We start from the raw sequence: 22188 nt of genomic DNA, 5'->3' as shown, positions 1-22188 counted from the left end.
AAAAAAAAAAAATAGGATATGATGTCTCTGGGATGATCCAGGAATAATGTGTAATTATGGACACATCTGTAATCAATGACCAAGGTGTTGACATTACATTCCTATTCTGTGTTCCAAGATGGTTGTTACAAATCTCTTCATATGATTTACAAGCATAGAGGAATTGGTTATGCAGCAATGGTTTTCAGGACAGGAAACCACCTGCATTTCAGTTAACCTTCCCCTGGAATTCAGAATACAAAATTTTTGTAATTCATTCAACTTATCTGCTTTGGTAAGTAATTTAAATTAATTTTTAAAATAGACTTTTAATATAATAGAGAATGTTTTCCTAAAATAGTAAGGTCAGATGCAATTATTTATTCATTTACCATGCATTTTTAAATGTATTTTCTCTTTATTTTTACTGATAAGTGTATATCTATAAACTAGACCCCTCATCATGGTTAATATTGAAGTCTTATAGATAATAACTGTTAAGAAATCATAATGGTATCAAATAATTTAAATTTTTCCCTGCAGAAAATGTCAGTTGCTTCAAATCATCATCCCTAGATTCCATCAATTGGTTATCATACATTTGAGGATTATGTTTTAATGACCACTTGTTAAAATAATGTGAAAGCCATTTTATTTTGAGAGATAAGTCTTACATATTGCATAAATTCATGGACCAGAAGGGGATATGACTAAATAATAGTTAACAAAGTAATCATTCAGCAGATATTTTCATAATTGGTTAAAATGATTGTGGGAGATACTATCTGCCATATAACCCAATGCTCCCAATATAAACAGTTGTGAAACAAGTTCTCTTAGAATTTGTTTTCAGAAATTATTCATCTCTTAGGAGGAACTGATGTTTACTTTTCTGGTCAGACAATGAGTGCATTATGTGTCATAGCATTACTCTTAATTAATCAATATTTTTAGAGTAGTTTTAAGTTCACAGCAAAACTTAGCAGATAGGACAGAGAATCTCCATGAATTCAATTTCTACATACACACAGCACATTTCCCTCTGTCACCATCTGACACCATAGTAGTGTTCTTGTTATGAACTAAACCTACACTGACACATTAATATCACTTGAAGTTTGCGGTTTAAATCAGGGTCCATTCTTTATGTTATAATTCTATGGGTTTTGACAAATGTATAATGGCATGCATCCATCATTTTAGATACATGTAGAATACTTTTACCAACCAAGCAAAATAGTTGTAAAATCCACTGTTTCTTGAGATGTAGGAGTATAAATCATCTAATTGTTACTTAATATTAAACAAAAATTCCAAAATTTAAGAATAAAGTAAATAAGAAAGACAAATTGTCATACAGGCATACTTAAAGAGGAAAAAAAAAATGCTCTGTTGAGGGATTTTATCTTTCCAGATATCTTACTCCATTCTTGGGAGGTCAACAATTTCAAACTGTGAAACTGTCAACATGAAGTGAGGCATATCCCTCACCTTAAACTAAACAGAGCAGTTGAACTCACTCATGTCTGGGATTTAGAAATCTCATTTCAAAACAAAAGATAATCAAAAATTTCCCAAACATATGACTCACAAAAATTATTGGAAAGGCAAATAATTCCAATTAAAACTGTGAAGCCACACAAAAACCAAGAAAAGAAATAACTCAGGACAAATAAGAACATAGAAATTCTATGAAATAGCTCTAAACAAAAATGTGTCATGAGTTTCTGAAATGGTGTCTTTTTCAAAAAAACAAAATTTTAAAATACAGTAAGGTTTGTTAAAGTTAGGAGGAAGCAGGCCAGGGTAGATTTGACTTTGTTTACTTCTTGAACTGAACAAACATAAGAAACACTTATTGTGGAACTGTGCTAGAACCACAGATTAGAAGCAGTAATTATGCATCTATGATCACATCTTCCAAAAAAACTTCACACAGATTAAAGGTTTGGTATAAAAGTACTTAGACATAAAGTATTTCTAGGTAGTGCTTAGCTAAACTGGCAAATATTACTTTATTGCGATAACCTGATATAATATATGCAATAATTGCTTAACTAGAACAGAAAACCAACATCTACGAAACTGAAATTGATGTAAGAACTGAAGGACTTGGTAGAACAACTGAAGTAGAAATAGAAAAAAAAGAAAATTCCTAAATAAGATAATTTTTTTAAATTCAATTAGGGAAAAACCAAAACTGTGAACATCACATATTAAATGAAAAGAAACCAAGGTTTATTTTTCCAGATTAAACAAGTTTATTAGGAAAAGAGAGAAATGGCTTCAGCATGAAAATATAAAGACAGAATCTGTGACCACTATTATAGTAAGGGATTATATGGGCATTCTCAGGATGAATTTCAATTCCTCTTCTTAAGAGTTAAATACAGAAAGGGAAGCATGGGTGTATCAGATGTAGAGGGCATTAAAAGGCACGTCTTCAGCAAGGTTCAGTATACGCGGTGTTCAGAACTGGTGAATCCTGGTGTCTAGGTATAGAGGATGAGAGTCTTCTGTGGCGTCCTCAATAGTAGTAGCCAAAGCCAGAGCCATAGCCAGAGCCACATCCATAGCCACAGCCATAGAGAGGGCGGGAGCCACAGCCATAGCCACTTCCACAGAGAGAGCGGGAGCCATAGCCATAGCCACAGCCATAGCCACAGCCCAGCCTGCGGAAGCCAGAGCCATAGCAGGAGCCATAGCCACAGCCCAGGCCTCCATAGCCGTAGCTTCCACAGCCGAGGCCGCCATAGTAGTTTCCGTAGTAGCCACACATGGTGTTGCTTGTTGAGGTTGTTCTCGGGTAGAGAATGAGAGTAGAAGTGTCACTTGAGTGTGGACATTTCTCCCTGCAGAGGGCCTTTTATATGCTCTCAGTGTGGGTGTGACCCACCACACCTTCATGCCATTGGCTAACTTTATGACTGATCTAATTAGTTTGTTTTCGCTCAACCATGAGATAAAGCCTCAGAGTAATTTAGGAAGCTTGTTTTGTTGGCTTGTTTGGGCTCCTCTAATCCAACTGAGGACTTGAATGAAAGGAGACACCTACATTTGCCTGCCCCAAATTATATGTTCTTTTAACCTCCTCGAACCTTCCTTTATGTTAAAAAAGATTATATTGCTAAGACTCAGTCTTATTTGCTCTTGGTTCCAGTTAGTTTCCCTGATTTTTTAAATATTTCATAAACATCACACTCCTTTTGACTCATGTATTTATCTTTCTTCTCTTGATTCAAATTAATTATCTTCATCAGATATCCAGTTCTTTTTCTATATTGAAACCATAATGTATCTTTCAACCCCAGGATGTTGATATTAACCCAACCAATTAAAACTTCCAAAAAACCAAGTCAGACCAAAATGGCATTATGCTTTTCTACTTATGCCAATCAGCCTAATTCTCACTTACATTCAATTGTTACATTCAATTTTTACAAACCTAAGTTATTCCTTGGAATCCAATTTCTCCAATTTTTCTTATCAGTAACAAATTATTCTGTATCAATATTTGAGTTATATTCTAAGTAACTGTAAAATAGACTAAACAACATATATTTATGTATACTGGTGGATTAGACACAGGTCTGTTCTTTCATCAAGATATCTGATCATTATTCTCTTTGTAACCAGTCACACTGAGTTCTCTTATAAAGCCCTAGTATCACTGCTGTCTTAATTCAAGTTAGTGTGATTCTCCACCTCATTGGGAGGCAACAGAAAAGTGTAAATAGTTGTACATCACAATTAAAATGTAAAATGTGCCTTCTTTAAGAGAAGACATATGGGGAGGTGTCATTATCCACCCATTCATGTGAAAAGAAATCTATCAGTAGATTTTTACTTTTCTAATGGTATTTCTGAGTCAAAACGGTTATACATATATTCTCAAAACTTTAGAAAGGGACAGAGAATGCATGATTTTGAACACACCCTTAATTTCAGCCAGTTCTCCTCTAGCAATCATAAGAATGAAGCCATAAGATTTCAAAATATTTTCAGTACATCTATCTTGAGTATATCTGATGAGTCAAAAATTGCTTTTTAGTGAAACAGAATGGTTTAATACTGAAGATCTGATCAAATACATTCATCTAATCAGAAAATAAACATATGCTTCGGAGTGTCCTTTCCATGTGTGTGTTCGGTAGGGTCATTTTTCTAAAATAGACAGAATATTAATACTTTTTTTCACCATTTGCTGGGTGATGATATGACTTACAAAACATCTTCACTATATCTTTTTCAAATTTCCCATAGAGAAATAAAAGTAGCATCAACTATTTTAAAATGCAGAACCAATCAAGTGATAAATTAAAATAAGTTTCCAGGAAAAACTAATTTAAATAACCTAATGATCATTCTTCCTCTAGGCTATCAAAGTTCTTAGAACATCACCTGAAATTGGTATGACTGAATCGCCTCACTCAAAAAAAAAAAAAAAAAAAAGGCTATAATTAACTGCTTTTTTTTTTCTTGGATGGGGAGGAGTGTTTGATTAAGATAGTCATAAAAGACATTATTATTTTGATAGCAACATTTAATAGGTAGCAGTGGTTAATGGATTTAAATGTCAGGGACTCTACCATGACGTTTGATCATTTACAAAATGACAGATGCAGCTATATGTAGGTATAAATTAAAGTGAATAATATTGCTTCACAAATTTATTAGAATGTATTAGGTACTCAAGGATTTAGAATTAAACTCTGCCATTGGCTTCCCTGCTGGCTCAGATGGTAAAGAATCTGCTTGAAAGGCAGGAGGCCCATGTTTAATCCCTGGATTGGGAAGATCCCCTGGAGAAAAATGGCTACCCACTCCAGTATCCTTGCCTGGAGAATTTCATAGACAGAGGAGCCTGGCAGGCTGCAGTCCATGGGGCTGCATAGCGTCAGACATGACGAACTATTGACACAGCAGTGTCTTCTCTCTGTCTTCTCCTTATCTTCTCCACGAATTGTCCTTAGTTTCCTACCATTTTGAAGCCACAATTTTATTCCCAAGACTGCACATATGCAGATAAAGTTGAAAGTATCGCTAAAATAAGATTTTCAACAGGTGGAATCTATATGGATTATATGATCACATGCTGATAGTAACATAGTTTAAATTTGTCATCTGGAATCAATAAGCCATCAAATTAGAAGAATCTCTCATTTAAGGCATTTGATTTACTGATAGGTGTCGTGACACAGAGCAGAGTTGTTTGGGCTTGAATACATTGGTTATGAGGAATCTTTGAGATAGTCTCAATGCCATTTAGCTTGAATATGAGTCCAACAATGCCTGTGGTTTGCCCCACATACCACTCAATTGATATTGGTTTGCCTTGCCCTCTTCTAGGGGATCTTCCCCACCCAGGGATCAAGCCCACCTCTCTTATGTCTCCTGCATTGGCAGGCAGGTTCTTTACCACTAACGCCACCTGGGAAGCCCATAAGGCATTGCAACAGATTTTAAACATAGAACTCTTGAAACTGAATCTGCTCTTCAATTAAGCCTTCTCCACCTCACATCATGAGCTTCTAAAGCGACTACTATGGTGGCTGTGGCAGCCTGGGGTATGGCTATGGATGTGGCTACAGTGGTTGTGGATACACCTGCTACCATCTATGATGCTATGGAAGATACTGGTCTTCTGGATTCTTCTGAGAAATTCTAGGCTGCTCATCAGTGCAAGATATTCTATTATGAACAGAGGCATCATAACACATCCAGCATTAATTATATTAAGGATTTTTTTTTGTCTATAAAACAATGACAACCACATCTAAGCAACCATGTAACATCAGACTTTTTTGATTGAATTGCCAGTTTCCAATAATTTAAAAATATTCATTTTTTCTGTTATTATTATATGTATGTATCCTAAGTTGCCACTCCAGCACTCTTGCCTGGAAAATCCCATGGACAGAGGAGCCTGGTAGGGTGCAGTCCATTGGGTCGCAAAGAGTTGGACCCAACTGAGCAACTTCCCTTTCTTTTTTTTTTTTTCTTTTTTGCTTGTTTTATTTTTTTTCATGTACATTTATTTTTTTTTAATTTTAAAATCTTTAATTCTTACATGCGTTCCCAAACATGACCCCCCCTCCCACCTCCCTCCCCACAACATCTCTCTGGGTCATCCCCATGCACCAGCCCCAAGCATGCTGCACCCTACGTCAGACATGGACTGGCGATTCAATTCTTACATGATAGTATACATGTTAGAATTCCCATTCTCCCAAATCATCCCACCCTCTCCCTCTCCCTCTGAGTCCAAAAGTCCGGTACACACAGCTGTGTCTTTTTTCCTGTCTTGCATACAGGGTCATCATTGCCATCTTCCTAAATTCCATATATATGTGTTAGTATACTGTATTGGTGTTTTTCTTTCTGGCTTACTTCACTCTGTATAATTGGCTCCAGTTTCATCCATCTCATCAGAACTGATTCAAATGAATTCTTTTTAACGGCTGAGTAATACTGCATTGTGTATATGTACCACAGCTTTCTTATCCATTCATCTGCTGATGGACATCTAGGTTGTTTCCATGTCCTGGCTATTATAAACAGTGCTGCGATGAACATTGGGGTACATGTGTCTCTTTCAATTCTGGTTTCCTCGGTGTGTATGCCCAGAAGTGGGATTGCTGGGTCATAAGGTAGTTCTATTTGCAATTTTTTAAGGAATCTCCACACTGTTCTCCATAGTGGCTGTACTAGTTTGCATTCCCACCAACAGTGTAGGAGGGTTCCCTTTTCTCCACACCCTCTCCAGCATTGATTGCTTGCAGATTTTTGGATCGCAGCCATTCTGACTGGTGTGAAGTGGTACCTCATTGTGGTTTTGATTTGCATTTCTCTAATAATGAGTGATGTTGAGCATCTTTTCATGTGTTTGTTAGCCATCCGTATGTCTTCTTTGGAGAAATGTCTATTTAGTTCTTTGGCCCATTTTTTGATTGGGTCGTTTATTTTTCTGGAGTTGAGCTGCATAAGTTGCTTGTATATTTTTGAGATTAGTTGTTTGTCAGTTGCTTCATTTGCTATTATTTTCTCCCATTCAGAAGGCTGTCTTTTCACCTTGCTTACATTTTCCTTTGTTGTGCAGAAGCTTTTAATTTTAATTAGATCCCATTTGTTTATTTTTGCTTTTATTTCCAGAATTCTGGGAAGTGGATCATAGAGGATCCTGCTGTGATTTATTTCTGAGAGTGTTTTGCCTATATTCTCCTCCAGGAGTTTTATAGTTTCTGATCTTACATTTAGATCTTTAATCCATTTTGAGTTTATTTTTGTGTACGGTGTTAGAAAGTGAACTAGTTTCATTCTTTTACAAGTGGTTGACCAGTTTTCCCAGCACCACTTGTTAAAGAGATTGTCTTTACTCCATTGTATATTCTTGCCTCCTTTGTCAAAGATAAGGTGTCCATATGTGTGTGAATTTATCTCTGGGCTTTCTATTTTGTTCCATTGATCTATATGTCTGTCTTTGTGCCAGTACCATACTGTCTTGATGACTGTGGCTTTGTAGTAGAGCCTGAAGTCAGGCAAGTTGATTCCTCCAGTTCCATTCTTCTTTCTCAAGACTGCTCTGGCTATTCGAGGTTTTTTGTATCTCCATACAAATCTTGAAATTATTTGTTCTAGTTCTGTGAAAAATGTGCCTGGTAGCTTGATAGGGATTGCATTGAATTTGTAAATTGCTTTGGGTAGTATACTCATTTTCACTATATTGATTCTTCCGATCCATGAACATGGTATATTTCTCCATCTATTAGTGTCCTCTTTGATTTCTTTCATCAGTGTTTTATAGTTTTCTATATATAGGTCTTTCGTTTCTTTAGGTAGATATATTCCTAAGTATTTTATTCTTTTCGGCAACTTCCCTTTCATTTTTAACTTTCATGCATTGGAGAAGGCAATGGCAACCTACTCCGGTGTTCTTGCCTGGAGAATCCCAGGGACAGAGGAGCCTGGTGGGCTGCCATCTATGGGGTCGCACTGAGTCGGACACGACTGAAGGGACTTAGCAGCAGCAGCATCCTAAGCTGCTTCAGTCGTATCTGACTCTTTGCAACTCTATAGATTGTAGCCGACCAGGCTCCTCTGTTCATGCTTCTCTCCAGGCAAAGATAGTGGAGTGGGTTGTCACGCCCTCCTCCAGGGGAATCTTCCCAACCCAGGGATTGAACCAGTGTCTCTTATATCTCCTGCATTGTCAGATGGGGTCTTTACCAGTAGCACCACCTGGGAAATCCATTATTATATAGTTGAATACAAACAATCTTGTGTGTGTGTGCTGGTTGCTCAGCCATGCACAACTTTTGCAACCGCATGGATTGTACTTGTCTGACTTTTCTGTCCGTGAGATTCCATTTTCATTTAGAAAAATATCTAAACTGATTTTTCGTTAAAAGTATTCTGTTTTTCACACCTACAATATTTTCATGCATATTTATTGACGTGGATTTCCCATGATTCTGTGTATGTGTGTGTGTTTTTGTGTTGTGTGTGAGATATCTTTCATTATTTTTAGTTGACAATATATATGTGTGGATTAAAAGTTACATCCAACCAGCGCTTTTCTACTATGAGTTTTTGTGAGCATATTCAGAAGCTACTGTTATCTACCTTGATTACCCCAAAACTTCATCTTTGGAACATCCACACTTTGGTTAAAGATACTGGCAAAGTACTATCTCTCTTCTTACCACTTCATGTTATTTCTTTAGTATATCTTTCTTTCCTTTTTAAAAATAATTTTCTTTATTTATTTTTGACTGTTGCTGGGTCCTTGTTGCTGCACTGGCTACTTTCTAGTTGTGGCGAGTGGGGGCTAGTCTTCCCTGCATTGATAAATTCGCAGTAATAATAATGAACATTGTTGAGGTCCTTTAATGGACTGGAACCTGGTGGTCCGGAGTTGATGATAAGAAAGTAAAGGAGAGAGAAAAAGGCTGATATTCCTTGGTTAACACAGAACACCAATAAAGCCCCTGGTATGGGGCTTGCACTGCTCATGAAGGCACCAGGCGCCCTCTTTAGGGGGTGAAGGCACAGTGCGCCTTCACCAGAGCTTCTTAGAACCCCAGGCAAGAAAATGAGCTCAGTGAGACTCTGCACTCCAGAGAATTAGCCTGAGAGAGAGAGAGAGAGAGAGAGAGAGAGAGAGAGAGAGAGAGAGATGGGGACCCAAGCTCTGATGGAGCAAAGATGTTTTATTCAACATTGTGTGAGTATATATACTGTCTTACGAGGTAGCTATTTTCAGCAAAGATAAAAATCAAAAGTCCAGACTTACAAATTATCAAGGAAAACATAAGGCAATCCATGTCAAAGAGAAAGGGTTGTAAATAAACACTTTTACCATATGGTTCATAAAAAGGAAGAGGGTCATAAATAGTTACTTATCACCGTATGGAAAAACCAATGAAGGAAATGCATGCATTCCTAAGCCCCCAGGAGTAGTTTGCTACTCCACTTAATTCCTGAATATTCAGGGACACAGGATTCATGACAGATCCAAAACAGCACACAGGAAGCCTCGTGTTAAATGCTTCCTGACAAACATGGCGGTCTTCATTAGTCTCATTGCAGTGGCTTCTCTTGTTGTGGAGAACAGTCTATAGGGCAGTAGTTGCAGCACGTGGACTCAGTAGTTGCAGCTTCCAGGCTCTAGAGCACAGGCTCTACAGTCGTGGCACATGGACCTAGCTGCTCTGTGGCACATGGGATCCTCCCAGACTGGGGATTGAACCTGTTTCTCTTGCACTGCCAGGCAAAGTCTTTACCACTGAGCCACCAGGGAAGCCCCCCTTCTTTCTTTATATTTGGTACTTGAATATGCCTCTGGGAAGATCTCACTTTTCTTCTAAAGTTTATGTTATTGCTAGTTCTTCTCCTCACTGACATCATGTACTTGAACTCATCCTGTTCAGGTTACCACATGGATGTTGTGAGCTATGATTCATAACGTTCAGAGTTATTGCAAAGTTATTTTGGTCTGTTTAGTTTATCTTATGTGACTGGTGCTTCCTAAAAGTACAGAAAAAATTCCACCAGTCCATGTACTGTGTGTCTTTTGGCAGAGTAGTAGCATAGTGAGATTTATTTTCAACTCCAGTGTTTTTCCCCAAAGCAATAACTTAACAAAAGGTATATTACACATCTGAGTATTTTACTTACGTGCTAAAAACAGAAACCATCTTTAAGAAAAATGCATATATATTGGCCTACCTATCTATCAGGGAGAGATCAAGACTTAGATAGATTCACAATAATAATAATGAACAACTTTAACTTATCACTCTCAGGCAGACAGATAAAATAGTTAAAAAAATTAAAAAAAACTGATTGAAAAGAAAGAAGACCTAAAAATGTAGCTAACAAGGTAGCTTCTATGGGTGTATATTCATCTATATACTGATGATGGAAAATAAAGCTTCTTCTCAAGCTTCCATAGAAAATACCAAAAATTGATTGTAAAGAAAAAGTTAGTATGTTTTAAATATAAAAATATTGCAGAAAACATGTTCTGAGTGCTATGCAGAGAGAAATTTGCAATGCTATTTATACTTGGAGAATAAATTGTTGATTAAAAAACTCTCAGGCAGAAGAGAATTATAATCTGAGATAGAATTTCAAAATAAAAAATGATAATGATAGTAGTACCTAACAGAATCTGCAAGAAAATTTCAAGTAATAATTAGAAAAAAATCCATAGTACTAAACACTATGAAAAAAAGCACTAAACACTATGAAAAAATGTACTATAAAGTGTTTCATAGTACTGAACACTATGAAGAAAAAAGCATATGCAAAATAAGAAAAAAAGAATGAAACAAGGATTTTTTAAAATAATATGCATCTTTATGCATATAAATTTGAAAACTTAGATACCATGGATAATTTCCAAGGGGGATACAAAATACCAAACTTATAACCTTCAGAAATTATAAAGAAATTGAGTATAATGGAAGAAACAAACAAAAAAGATAAGCATTATTTAAATGCTACACAAATTATGACCTACCTAAACAGCATATTAAAAAGCAGAAACATTACTTTGCAACAAAGATCCGTGTAGTCAAAGCTATGGTTCTTCTGGTAGTCATGTATGGATGTGAGAGTTGGACTATAAAGAAAGCTGAGCACTGAAGAATTGATGCTTTTGAACAGTGGTGTTGGAGAAGTCACTTGGACTGCAAGGAGATCTAATCAGTCCATCCTAAAGGATATCAGTCCTGAATATTCATTGGAAGGACTGATACTGATGCTGAAGCTGAAATGCCAATACTTTGCCCACCTGATGCAAAGAACTGACTCATTAGGAAAGACTCTGATGCTGGGAAAGATTGAAGGCAGGAGGAGAAGGGGAAGACAGAGGCTGAGGTGGTTAGATGGCAACACCGACTCAATGGACATGAGTTTGAGTAAACTCCAGGAGTTGGCGATGAACAGGGAGGTTTGGCATGCTGCAGTTCATGGGGTCACAAAGAGTCGGACATGACTGAGCGACTGAACTGACTAACACAAATTATTCTAGATCAGATAATTATTTGGGGGAAATTCTACCAAATCTTCAGAGATATAATAACTTTATGTTCTATAAATTATTTGACAGCACTGAAAATGAACAAAACTTCCATTGATATCAGTGATAGACTAAGTTGCCTCCATGATTTTTACCTTTTGATATTAATGCCTTAGTCATGCTCTCCTCTTGAAAATGGACAGGACTTGTTATTTACTCCTAACAATGAAATATAATGAACAAGTTAATAAAATGCAGGTGATCGTGTGTATGTGTTTCTGATACATAAAATTGTATGGCATTGTAGAACCCATCTTGCTAGAGTAACTTTCTCACCTTTCCAAGCCTTGAGAAGGCACACAGCCGTATTTGGAACCAATCTGGGAAGGAGGTGGCTTAGCCAGTGAAGACTCCACCTGAAATACAGGAGATCTGGGTTCAATCCCTGGGTTGGGAAGATCCCCTGGAGGAGGGTACGGCAACCCACTTCAGTATTCTTGCCTGGAGAATCCCCATGGACAGAGGATCCCTGTGGGCTATATAGTCCATGGGGTCACAAAGAGTCAGACATGACTGAGCGACTAAGCACAAAACACAGCACACATGGCAAGGAATTACAGCCAGCCTCCTGGAGCTGAGGCTGGCCTCCAACAGTCAGCCAGCGAAGGCCTCCCACCAACAGTCAGTGTTGAGCCCCTCAATTGTACAAACACAAAGAATAGAATCCTGCCAAAAAGTGTCTGTAAGTAATATTGCATATAAAATAACTGACATAAAAACCAGAATTGCTATTTGCATTGAACAAGTTTATTGGGGTAAGACAAAGACAGCATGGAAGGCATCAAGTCAGTTACTATGGTATCATCATCTTGATGAAAGCAGAACTCTGAGGTCAAGGTGGACTTCACTTTATGTCACTCAATGATGTAAATTCAGAGAATGTAGGTTAAAAGGTAGGCTAGGAATAGTCCATACTAAACGTCCATGCTGTGGGATAAGCATCACCCAGGGAAAAAGGCACAGAACATGAGGGCTTCTGAGCTGGTGAATCCTGGTGTCCAGGTGTAGAGAATGAGAGTCTTCTGTGGCGTCCTCAATAGTAGTAGCCAAAGCCAGAGCCATAGCCAGAGCCACATCCATAGCCACAGCCATAGAGAGGGCGGGAGCCACAGCCATAGCCACTTCCACAGAGAGAGCGGGAGCCATAGCCATAGCCACAGCCATAGCCACAGCCCAGCCTGCGGAAGCCAGAGCCATAGCAGGAGCCATAGCCACAGCCCAGGCCTCCATAGCCGTAGCTTCCACAGCCGAGGCCGCCATAGTAGTTTCCGTAGTAGCCACACATGGTGTTGCTTGTTGAGGTTGTTCTCGGGTAGAGAATGAGAGTAGAAGTGTCACTTGAGTGTGGACATTTCTCCCTGCAGAGGGCCTTTTATATGCCCTCAGTGTGGGTGTGACTCACCACACCTTCGTGCCATTGGCTAACTTTATGACTGATCTAATTAGTTTGTTGTTCACAACCAAAGATGAAACCTCAGAGAAATTCAGCAGACTTGCCGTGTTGACATCTCAGTTTGGATTCCTTTTATTTAATTGAGCGTTTGGATGAGAAGAGACATACACTCACACCTACACAGTCCTGACCCAGATTACATGTTCATTTTAACTTCTTAGAACCATTCTTTATATCATGAAAAGAAGATATGTTAGTTATTGGACCCCACTAGGGTTTTTATTTTGTAACACTTCATACCAAAAAAAATTCCTTTGAATCTTAAATTATGCTCTAAGTTGTTGTTGTTGTTGTTGTTTTTTCTTTCCAGTAATTCAGTGCCTTTTCTCAGCAAACCCATAATGGATCTTTCATGTCCACAAAGTTGATTATTTTACTTATAAAAATGTCAAAGGAATCAGTTCTGAAAAAAATGTCTTCTTTCCTATGTATTGATGAGTATAAATTTCATTTATGTTCAACTTCTAGTGAAGAACATGAGAATAGAAATTTTCTGAAACTCAATTTCTACATTTTCCTTTTTCCCCCTAATTAATTACTTAATATTTTAAGTAACTTTCCAACTTTCATGTGTGCATTAACAATAAGTTAGAGAGCTGTTCCTTTCTCAATCAGTCAGTCAGTTCAGTTAGTTCAGTTGCTCAGTCATGTCTGACTGTCTGTGACCCCATGGATTGTAGCATGCCAGGCCTCCCTTGTCCACCACAAACTCCCAGAGTTTACTCAAACTCATGTCCATTGAGTCGGTGATGCCATCCAACCATCTCATCCTCAGTTTTTCCCTTCTCCTCCCACCTTCAATCTTTCCCAGTATCATGGTCTTTTCAAATGAGTCAATTCTTTGCATAAGGTGGCCAAAGTATTGGAGTTTCAGCCTCAATACATCAAATCAAAAGCTTTGTAACCTGCTATACTGAGCTCTCTTGCATAGCCCATGAATTACAACTTGTCTTCGTTCAAATCTCTGTGATAACTCATCCTTTTGGGTAGCCAAAGAAAAATGGTAGTAGGGTTATAGATAAAAAGTGTATTTCTGTGTCTTTAAGAAAATCCTTGTGGGAAAGCAGCTTTATTTGTACATCACAAGAATTTCTGATATACAGTGATAATTCTTCCTCAAAATATCATTTTTATAGGTACCTTAAGGTAACCATGGGCAAAAATATGCCTACAATGCAGGAGGCTTGGGTTTGATCCCTGGGCCAGTAAGATGCCCTGGAGAAGGAAATGGCAACCCACTCCAGTATTCTTGCCTGGGCAATCCCATGGAAAGAGAAGCCTGTTGGGCCACAGTTCATGGGTTGCAATGAGTCAGATACAACTGAGTGATTAACTTTTCAGGTAACCTTAGATAGGAATTAAACAGTAAAATTCCTATCATATTGCAGTGAAGATGGTTTAAGAATTTAGACATCCTCTGCACTTTAATCAACACTCTTTGGGGATCATCGCAACATGGACATAGATTTTGTTAAGTTACCTGATTCATCTAATATCATAGCTATGCAAATGGGTCAAGAGAACATAGCATGTTAATGAAACTCAAAAGTATTTTCATGCTGGAGGTCGGATCTTTAGAGCATTCAATTTTTATTCCATCATGTGTTTTTGAATCTATTTTCCATGTGCATTTCTTGTTAGGTGCATTTTTTAAAGTAAATATGCTATTGTGATATTTAATTCACTATCTACTGGATTGAGATTTTGTAAGCAGAGGACATCTTCAATTTCTCATATAGAAACTAGCAATAGCTTCAACTCCCGCAGTGCAAAATCAGTCAGACAATAACTTTTTAGTAAAAACTAGTTGATATAACAGAACAATTAGTCTTCAAGGATATTTAAGTCCTTAGAACAGTGACTAATTTTCATAAGCCATAATTATATCAGTTAATTTTTAAGAAATACTGCAAGTAACCTGTAGCTTTGTGTTTCTGACTTTAAAATACAGAATATTACTTTTTATACAACACAATATTCCTAATTACAACATTTACTAGATTTTTTTCTCCTATTAGTTACTTTCAGGAATTAATTTGTTTCTCCCTAGTTGAGTTGCCCTCTCTGATCATATCAGTGTGGGCTTTGCACAGCATCACTCTTTTCTCCCTCTGGTGTGTTGTTCTGAATATACTCAATTCTCAAATATAGTCCAAAAAATAAAGCAAGTCTTATTTCACCTTTCATACCCTTCAAAGTAATCTCTATTGCCATATTCTGCTTCACAGCAAAATGTCATATGTGTACTTCCATGGAGGCATTTTAGTATGTCTTTAGCACTTCAATCATATTTTTTGGTCTTTGGCCTCCACTACTCTATTGAAATGCTCCTGCAGAAATCATCAAGACTTCCCAGGTGGTCCAGTGGTTAAGACTCAATGCTTCCATGGCTGGGGGTATGGGTTCCACCTCTGGTAGGGAAATTTAGATCCCATATGCCATGTGGCATGGCCAAATATAAAATAAGCAAACAAAAACCGCTGAGTCTTGTCAAATCCAGAGATCAAGTGTTCATTTTCCCCAGCTTCTGAGTACAGTTAGATCCACCAACCTTTTTTTTATTCCTAAAAACTCCAACCTTTAGCTTCACCCTATGCACACAGCTTTGGTTCATTTCCCACCTCAGCAGCTGCTTCTTCTCAGTATCTTCTCTTTAATCTCCTCAGATTTTGTCCTCAAATTTTAGAGTTCCCAAAAATATGTTCACCCCACTCATTTAGTGGCTAGTCTCTACCTAAACTCTGTTTGATTGGAGCGCTTTGGATGCATTCTTTTGTTCAATCAATTTCAATTCCATTTTCAGTCTTATTACTTCACATATAATTTTCATATATATTTCCAATGTTATTCTTTATATCTTCAAATTAACATTGATGTTTTCATAGATGAATAGTGATTAGAAATTTAAGACAAATTGCATTCATGATTTTCTATACTTCCTAGTCTAATTTCTTTTCTGTCTCATAGCACGCATGGCACAAATTAGATCTAACTTTCCTTTACTGAAATCCTGTAAGTGTTCCACATTGGGATTGCTAGAGAAGATACCAGACATGCAATTAGATTTCAATTTCAAAATATTGATTTTCAAATCAAAATTCAGAAGATTGAATTTCCCATAGATTGCAAGAGGGATACTTAAACTAAAAAATAGTTTATTTATATGACATTCAGATTTAACTGATTTGCTTGCATTTTTATGCTACACCTGGATACATCTTGGGAAACATAGCTGACATAATCCAACATGCCAAAACTATGACCACATCCATCAGTTCATCTGGTAATCCCTTTCCTCTTCGTTAAATATTCACACTTCTTTTGGTGGCTTTTCAGTCCTTCAAACAGATCTACTTTGTTTCCTCTTCAGGTTTTCTGCCCTCCAGTTCTAAGTAACAGCCAGAATGACTTTGCATTCTCTCTTCTCCTAGAGAAGCTTTTTCTGACTACTCAGTTTGAATCATTCTTTACACATAAGTCTTTAAATTCCCCATAATTGACAATCGTTTAGGATTTACATAAACCCATCGCTATCAGAAATTAACTCATTCGTTTTTTTTATCTTTGTCTTGAATTTCCTGATCTGGATTAATCTAGATTATATGCACCATAAAAATATTGACTTTTGTGGTATGTTTACTGCTCCATCCTTAATAGTGTCCAATATATGACTGGTTCTTAACAAAGTTTGATGCATGAAAGAAGTCATAAATGATCAAATCAATGAAACAGAAAGAGTACTTTTATATTCCTTTTGAACCTCATATACTAAAATAATTTTAGATTTAAAAAGTTACTTAAACATACAAAAAAATCTCATATATCCATTTCTCAATGTCCCCTAATATCTTTTATAACCATAGTGCAATTATCAAGACAAATAAATTAATTTTGTACAAAAATTTATTTCATTAACACTTTTTTTTTTTCAGTTCCAGGATCCACTTCACATTGTCTTTGCTCCCATATATTTTCAGTGTTTTCCAGTTAGTGAGAGTTACTCCATCTTTCCTTGAGTTTCCTGTCCTTTACAGTTTTAAAATGTTGGATATTTAGTAGTTCATTTTAGTTGCTCAGTAGTGTCCAACTCGGCGTCCCATGGACTGCAGCTGTGAGGCCTCCCTGTCCATCACCAACGCCCAAGCTTGCTCAAAGTCATGTCCATTGAGTCGGTGATGCCATCCAACCATCTCATCCTCTGTTGTCCTCTTCTCCTCCCGCCTCCAAACTTTTCCAGAATCAGGGTCTTTTCAAATGAGTCAGTTCTTTGCATCAGGTGGCCAAAGTATTGGAGCTTCAGTTTCAGCATCATTCCTTCCAATGACTATTCAGAAGTGATCTCCTTTAGGATGGACTGGTTTGATCTCCTCCCTGCCCAAGGGACTCAAGAGTCTTCTCCAACACCACAGTTCAAAAGCATCAATTCTTTGGTTCTCAGCTTTCTTCATGGTCCAACTCCCACATCCAACATGACCACTGGAAAAACCATAACCTTGACTAGATGGAGGTTTGTTGGCAAAGTAATGTCTCTGCTTTTTAATATGCTGTCTAGGTTGACCATAGCTTTTCTTCCAAGGAGCAAGTGCCTTTTAATTTCATGGCTGCAGTCACTGTTTGCAGTGATTTTGGAGCCCAAGGAAATAAATTCTCTCTGTTTCTACTGTTTCCCCATCTATTTGCCATGAAGGGATAGGACCAGATGCCATGATTTTAGTTTTCTGAACGTTGAGTTTTCAACTAACTTTTGCACTCTCCTCTTTCACTTTCATCAAGAGGCCCTTTACCTCTTCTTCACTTTCTGCCAAGAGTGCCATATTTAGTAGAATATTTCCCAATTTGGGTTTGTGTGAAGCTTCCTCATACCTAAGCTGAGGTTACACATTTCAGCAGAATACCAAAAGAGATGTGCCTTTTTCAGTATGGTATATCAGGAGACACATCATATCCATAAATCTTTGAGAGTTTCTGGGATCATTTTTAAACTCTAATTTCTAATGGAAAAGTCCTCCAATACTTTGGTAAATGAGGTTAATCTTCATGGTCTTGTCTTGGTTTTGTGTCATGTATAAAATTATTGATACCCATTTATGCCAAGTATAAACCAAAGTGTAGTATATAACATTGCTTCTCAATAAAAGTTATAATACAGTTATTCAATGTTGTACAAGTGAACTCTGCCACCCCATCATCTGTCCCACAAAAATCCCATCCTTCTCTTCTGCCTCAAAGGCACCATTTTGTTTCCAGGTCTACATATATGCAGGTAGAAGGTTTTAATTTAGTTTTTAAATTAAAATGAACTTTTCAACAAGCTGAATCTTCATGGATTAAATGAACTCATGGAGCTAGTAACTGAGTTTAAATTTGGAATCTAGAATAAACATCAAGCCACAAATCTCTCTCCCTAAATGCGTATGAAATATTGATAGGCATCATGACACACTACAGATGTCTTGGCTTGGATACATTGGTTATGAGGAATTCTTGAGATAGTTTTAATGCCAGTTTAGCTTGAAATGTGAGTCTAGCAGTGCCTGTGGTTTATCACACGTGACACTCATTTGGTAAATAAGGTACTGTGCAGATTATAAACTTAAAACTCTTAAAACTGAATCTTCTCTTCAGCTGAATCTTCTCTGAATCACACCATGATCTTCTACAGCAACTATTATGGTGATTTGGGTTATGGCTTTGGTGACCTGAGATGTAGCTATGAATACGGCTATAGTAGCTGTAGACATATCTGTTATCATCCATGCTGCTATGGAAGATACTGCTCTTCTGGTTTCTTTTGAGAAATTCTATATTGCTCATCTTTTCAGGATGTTCTTTTATGAGGATCCATGTATACCTCCCACTTTTTTTTTTATAATAAGGATGTCTGTGTCTGTTAAAAAATGAGTACCAAATCTAAGCTACTGTGCAACATCAGAATTTTCTATTGAGTTGCCAGTTTCCAATAATTTGTAGAAATATTCATCTGATCTATCTTACTACTATATGATTCAATGCAAATTTGTTGTTCACTCACGAAGGTCTGACTCATTGAGACCCATGGACTATAGGAAGCCAGACTTCTCTGTCCTTCACTATCTCCCAGAGCTTGCACAAACTCATGTACTTAGAGTCAGTGACGCCATTCAACCATCTCATCCTCTGTCACCCTCTTCTCCTACCCTCAACCTTTTACAGCATCAGAGTCTTTTCTATGAGTCAGCCCTTCACATCAGGTGGCCAAAAGACTGGAGCTTCAGCTTCAGCATCAGTCCTTCCAGTGAATATTCACGGTTGATTTCCTTTATAATTGACTGGTTTGATCTCCTTGCAGTCCAAGGGACTCTCAAGAGTTACCTCCAGCACCACAGTTCAAAAGCATCAATTTTTCAGCACTCAGTCTTCTTTATGGTCCAGCACTCACATCGATACATGACTACTGGAAAGCCCTAGCTTTGACTATAAGGACCTTTGTTGGCAAAGTGATGTCTCTGCTTTTTAATATGCTGTCTAGGTTTGTCATACTTTTTCTTCTAAAGACTATTTATCTTTTAACTTTGTGGCTACTGGCACCATCAGCTGTGATTTTGGAGCCCAAGAACATAAAATCTGTCAAAGCTTCCACTTTTTATCTATCTATTTGCCATGAAGGGATGGGACCAGATTCCATGATCTCAGTTTTTTGAATGTTGAGTTTTAAGTCAGCTTTTTCACTTTCCTATTTCACCCTCATTAAGAGACTCTAGTTTCTCTTTCCTTTCTGCCATTAGGGTAGTATCATCTGCATCTGAGGTTGTTGATATTTCTCCCAACAATCTTGATTCCAGTTTGTGTTTCTTCTAGCCTTGAATTTTGCATGATATACTTTGCCTATAAGTTAAATAAGCAGGGTGACAATATACAGCTTTGATGCACTCGTTCCCCAATTTTCAACCAGTCCATTGTTCCATATCCAATTCTATCTGTTGCTTGTTGACCTGTATATAGGTTTCTCAGAAGATCAATCTTAACTACTTCCCATTGGGAAAATGTCTAAAAAATTTTTTTTTGTTCAAATTTCTCTGTTTTCCCTACCTACAATACTGTGACATATATATGTTGTTTATGTAAATTTCTTTGATTGTGTGTGTTTTATGTGAGGTGTTTGGCTCTTTCACTATTTATAGTATGAGATAATTTTTTTTATTAAAAGCATCTTGATTCTACTTAAATCTTTTTTAAAAAAATTTAAAAAAGGATAGCTACTTTGTTTCAGTCAGCTCAAAGTTCTTGTGGAGTATGATTAATAATTTTCAGAGTTTTTACAGCTATGTTTGCAATCTCTTTGGCTCATCTTGTGTCACTGGCTGTCTCTCTGATCCCTGACATTGCTGCCTGAAAGTGCAGAAGGAATTTCATCAGCGAAGTCTCTGTCTTTTGGTGGAGTAGGAGGATAGCAATATTCCCCATGTATCTTCCTCACTGTCAAGATGTGTTTGCAGAGGACAGGAGAGTGTCAGGTACACGAGGACAGTCTTCCTTAATTTGGAAATGATTCCCTTTAAATAACTAGATGTATGGCTTATCACTGAATAAACCATTTCAAATATTTATGTAAAAAGAAGAGGACATTTAAAACATCAGTGTTCCAAACCACTTTAAAAAGCAAATAGTAAGGGAAATTTTTAATATAAATACTTTTAAGTATAATGTAAGGAAAATAAAGGAAAAATGAAGATACAAGCACAATTAATTCAATATAAAATGGATAAACTATAAAGAAAATCAGTAATTCCTCAAGCTGGTAGTTTGAACAGATATGTCAAAGTGATGAATTCTAGATTTTGATCAAGAATGTAGGAGAGAGAATTCAAATTATGAGTGTGAAGAATGAAAGAATGAATATTTTTTAAGATCCCACAGGCTCCAAACATAATCAGTTCAATTCAGCTCAGTCACTCAGTCGTGTCCGACTCTTTGCAACCCCATGAATCGCAGCACGCCAGGCCTCCCTGTCCATCACCATCTCCCGGAGCTCACTCAGACTCACGTCCATCGAGTCCATGCAAACATAATGGAAAACATGAAAGACGTTAGTCAATAATTCCACAACACAGTTGAAATGGAAAAATTTCTTTTAAACACACCGATTACCAAAACCAACTCCAGTAAATCTGAGTCAGTCAGTTCATCTGTTCAGTTGTGTCCGACTCTTTGCAACCCCATGGAATGCAGCAAGCCAGGCTTTCCTGTCCATCACAAACTCCCAAAGCTTGCTCAAACTCATGTCCATAGAGTCGGAGATGCCATTAAACCATCTCATTCTCTGTCATCCCCTTCTCCTCCTGCCTTCAATTTTTCCCAGCACCAGGGACTTTTCCAATGAGTCAGTTTGGATCAGGTGGCCAAAAGTATTGGAGTTTCAGCTTCAACATCAGTCCTTCCAATGAATATTCAGGACTGATTTCCTCTAAGATTGACTTGTTTGATCTCCTTGAAGTCCAAGGGACTCTCAAGAGTCTTCTCCAACGCCACAGTTCAAAAGTATCAATTCCTTGGTGCTCACCTTTCTTTATAGTCCAATTCTCACATCCATACATCAGTTCAGTTCAGTTCAGTCGCTCAATCGTGTCTGACTCTTTGCAACCCCATGGACTGCAGCATGCCAGGCTTCCCTGTCCATCACCAACTCCCGGAGGTTACTCAAACTCAAAGTCCATTGAGCTGGTGATGCCATCCAACCATCTAATCCTCTGTTGTCCCAGTCTCCTCCCATCTTCAATCCTTCCCAGCATCAGGGTCTTTTCAAATGAGTTAGCTCTTCACATGAGGTGGCCAGAGTATTGGAGTTTCAGCTTTAACATCAGTCCTTCCAGTGAACACCCAGGACTGAGCTCCTTTAGGATGAACTGGTTGGATCTCCTTGCTGTCCAAGGGACTCTCAAGAGTCTTCTCTAACACCACAGTTCAAAAGCATCAATTCTTCAGCACTCAGTTTTCTTCACATTCCAACTCTCACATCCATACCTGACTACTGGAAAAAACAAAGCTTTGACTAGACAGACCTTTGTCGGCAAAGTAATGTCTCTGTTTTTTAATATGCTGTCTAGGTTGGTCATAACTTTTCTTCCAGGGAGCAGATGTCTTTTAATTTCATGGCTGCATTCACAATCTGCAGTGATTTTGGAGTCCAAGAAAA

At 37.6% G+C, this 22188-nt stretch overlaps 2 protein-coding genes across 2 annotated transcripts; both read right to left on the bottom strand.

The window, feature by feature from the left end:
• Positions 1–2506: 2506 nt before the first annotated feature.
• LOC138439293 (keratin-associated protein 6-1-like) lies at positions 2507–2758 on the bottom strand. Its single transcript, XM_069587939.1, has one exon. It carries the CDS (start codon positions 2756–2758, stop codon positions 2507–2509), a length of 252 nt encoding a protein of 83 aa, XP_069444040.1.
• A 9838-nt stretch (positions 2759–12596) lies between these two features.
• On the bottom strand, positions 12597–12848 carry LOC138439240 (keratin-associated protein 6-1-like). The gene has a single exon (XM_069587820.1). The coding sequence runs from the start codon at positions 12846–12848 to the stop codon at positions 12597–12599; it is 252 nt and encodes an 83-aa protein (XP_069443921.1).
• Positions 12849–22188: the final 9340 nt, after the last annotated feature.

This window comes from Ovis canadensis, chromosome 1 (genome assembly GCF_042477335.2).
Source record: "Ovis canadensis isolate MfBH-ARS-UI-01 breed Bighorn chromosome 1, ARS-UI_OviCan_v2, whole genome shotgun sequence".
Lineage (NCBI taxonomy): Eukaryota > Metazoa > Chordata > Mammalia > Artiodactyla > Bovidae > Ovis > Ovis canadensis.
Note: the sequence above shows the minus strand (reverse complement) of the source record. Positions and strands in the feature narration are given on the sequence as shown.

What these genes read in the sequence shown, in the direction of transcription:
- LOC138439293 (XM_069587939.1), bottom strand. Translation starts at nt 2,758, where the DNA reads ATGTGTGGCTACTACGGAAACTACTATGGCGGCCTCGGCTGTGGAAGC.
- LOC138439240 (XM_069587820.1), bottom strand. Translation starts at nt 12,848, where the DNA reads ATGTGTGGCTACTACGGAAACTACTATGGCGGCCTCGGCTGTGGAAGC.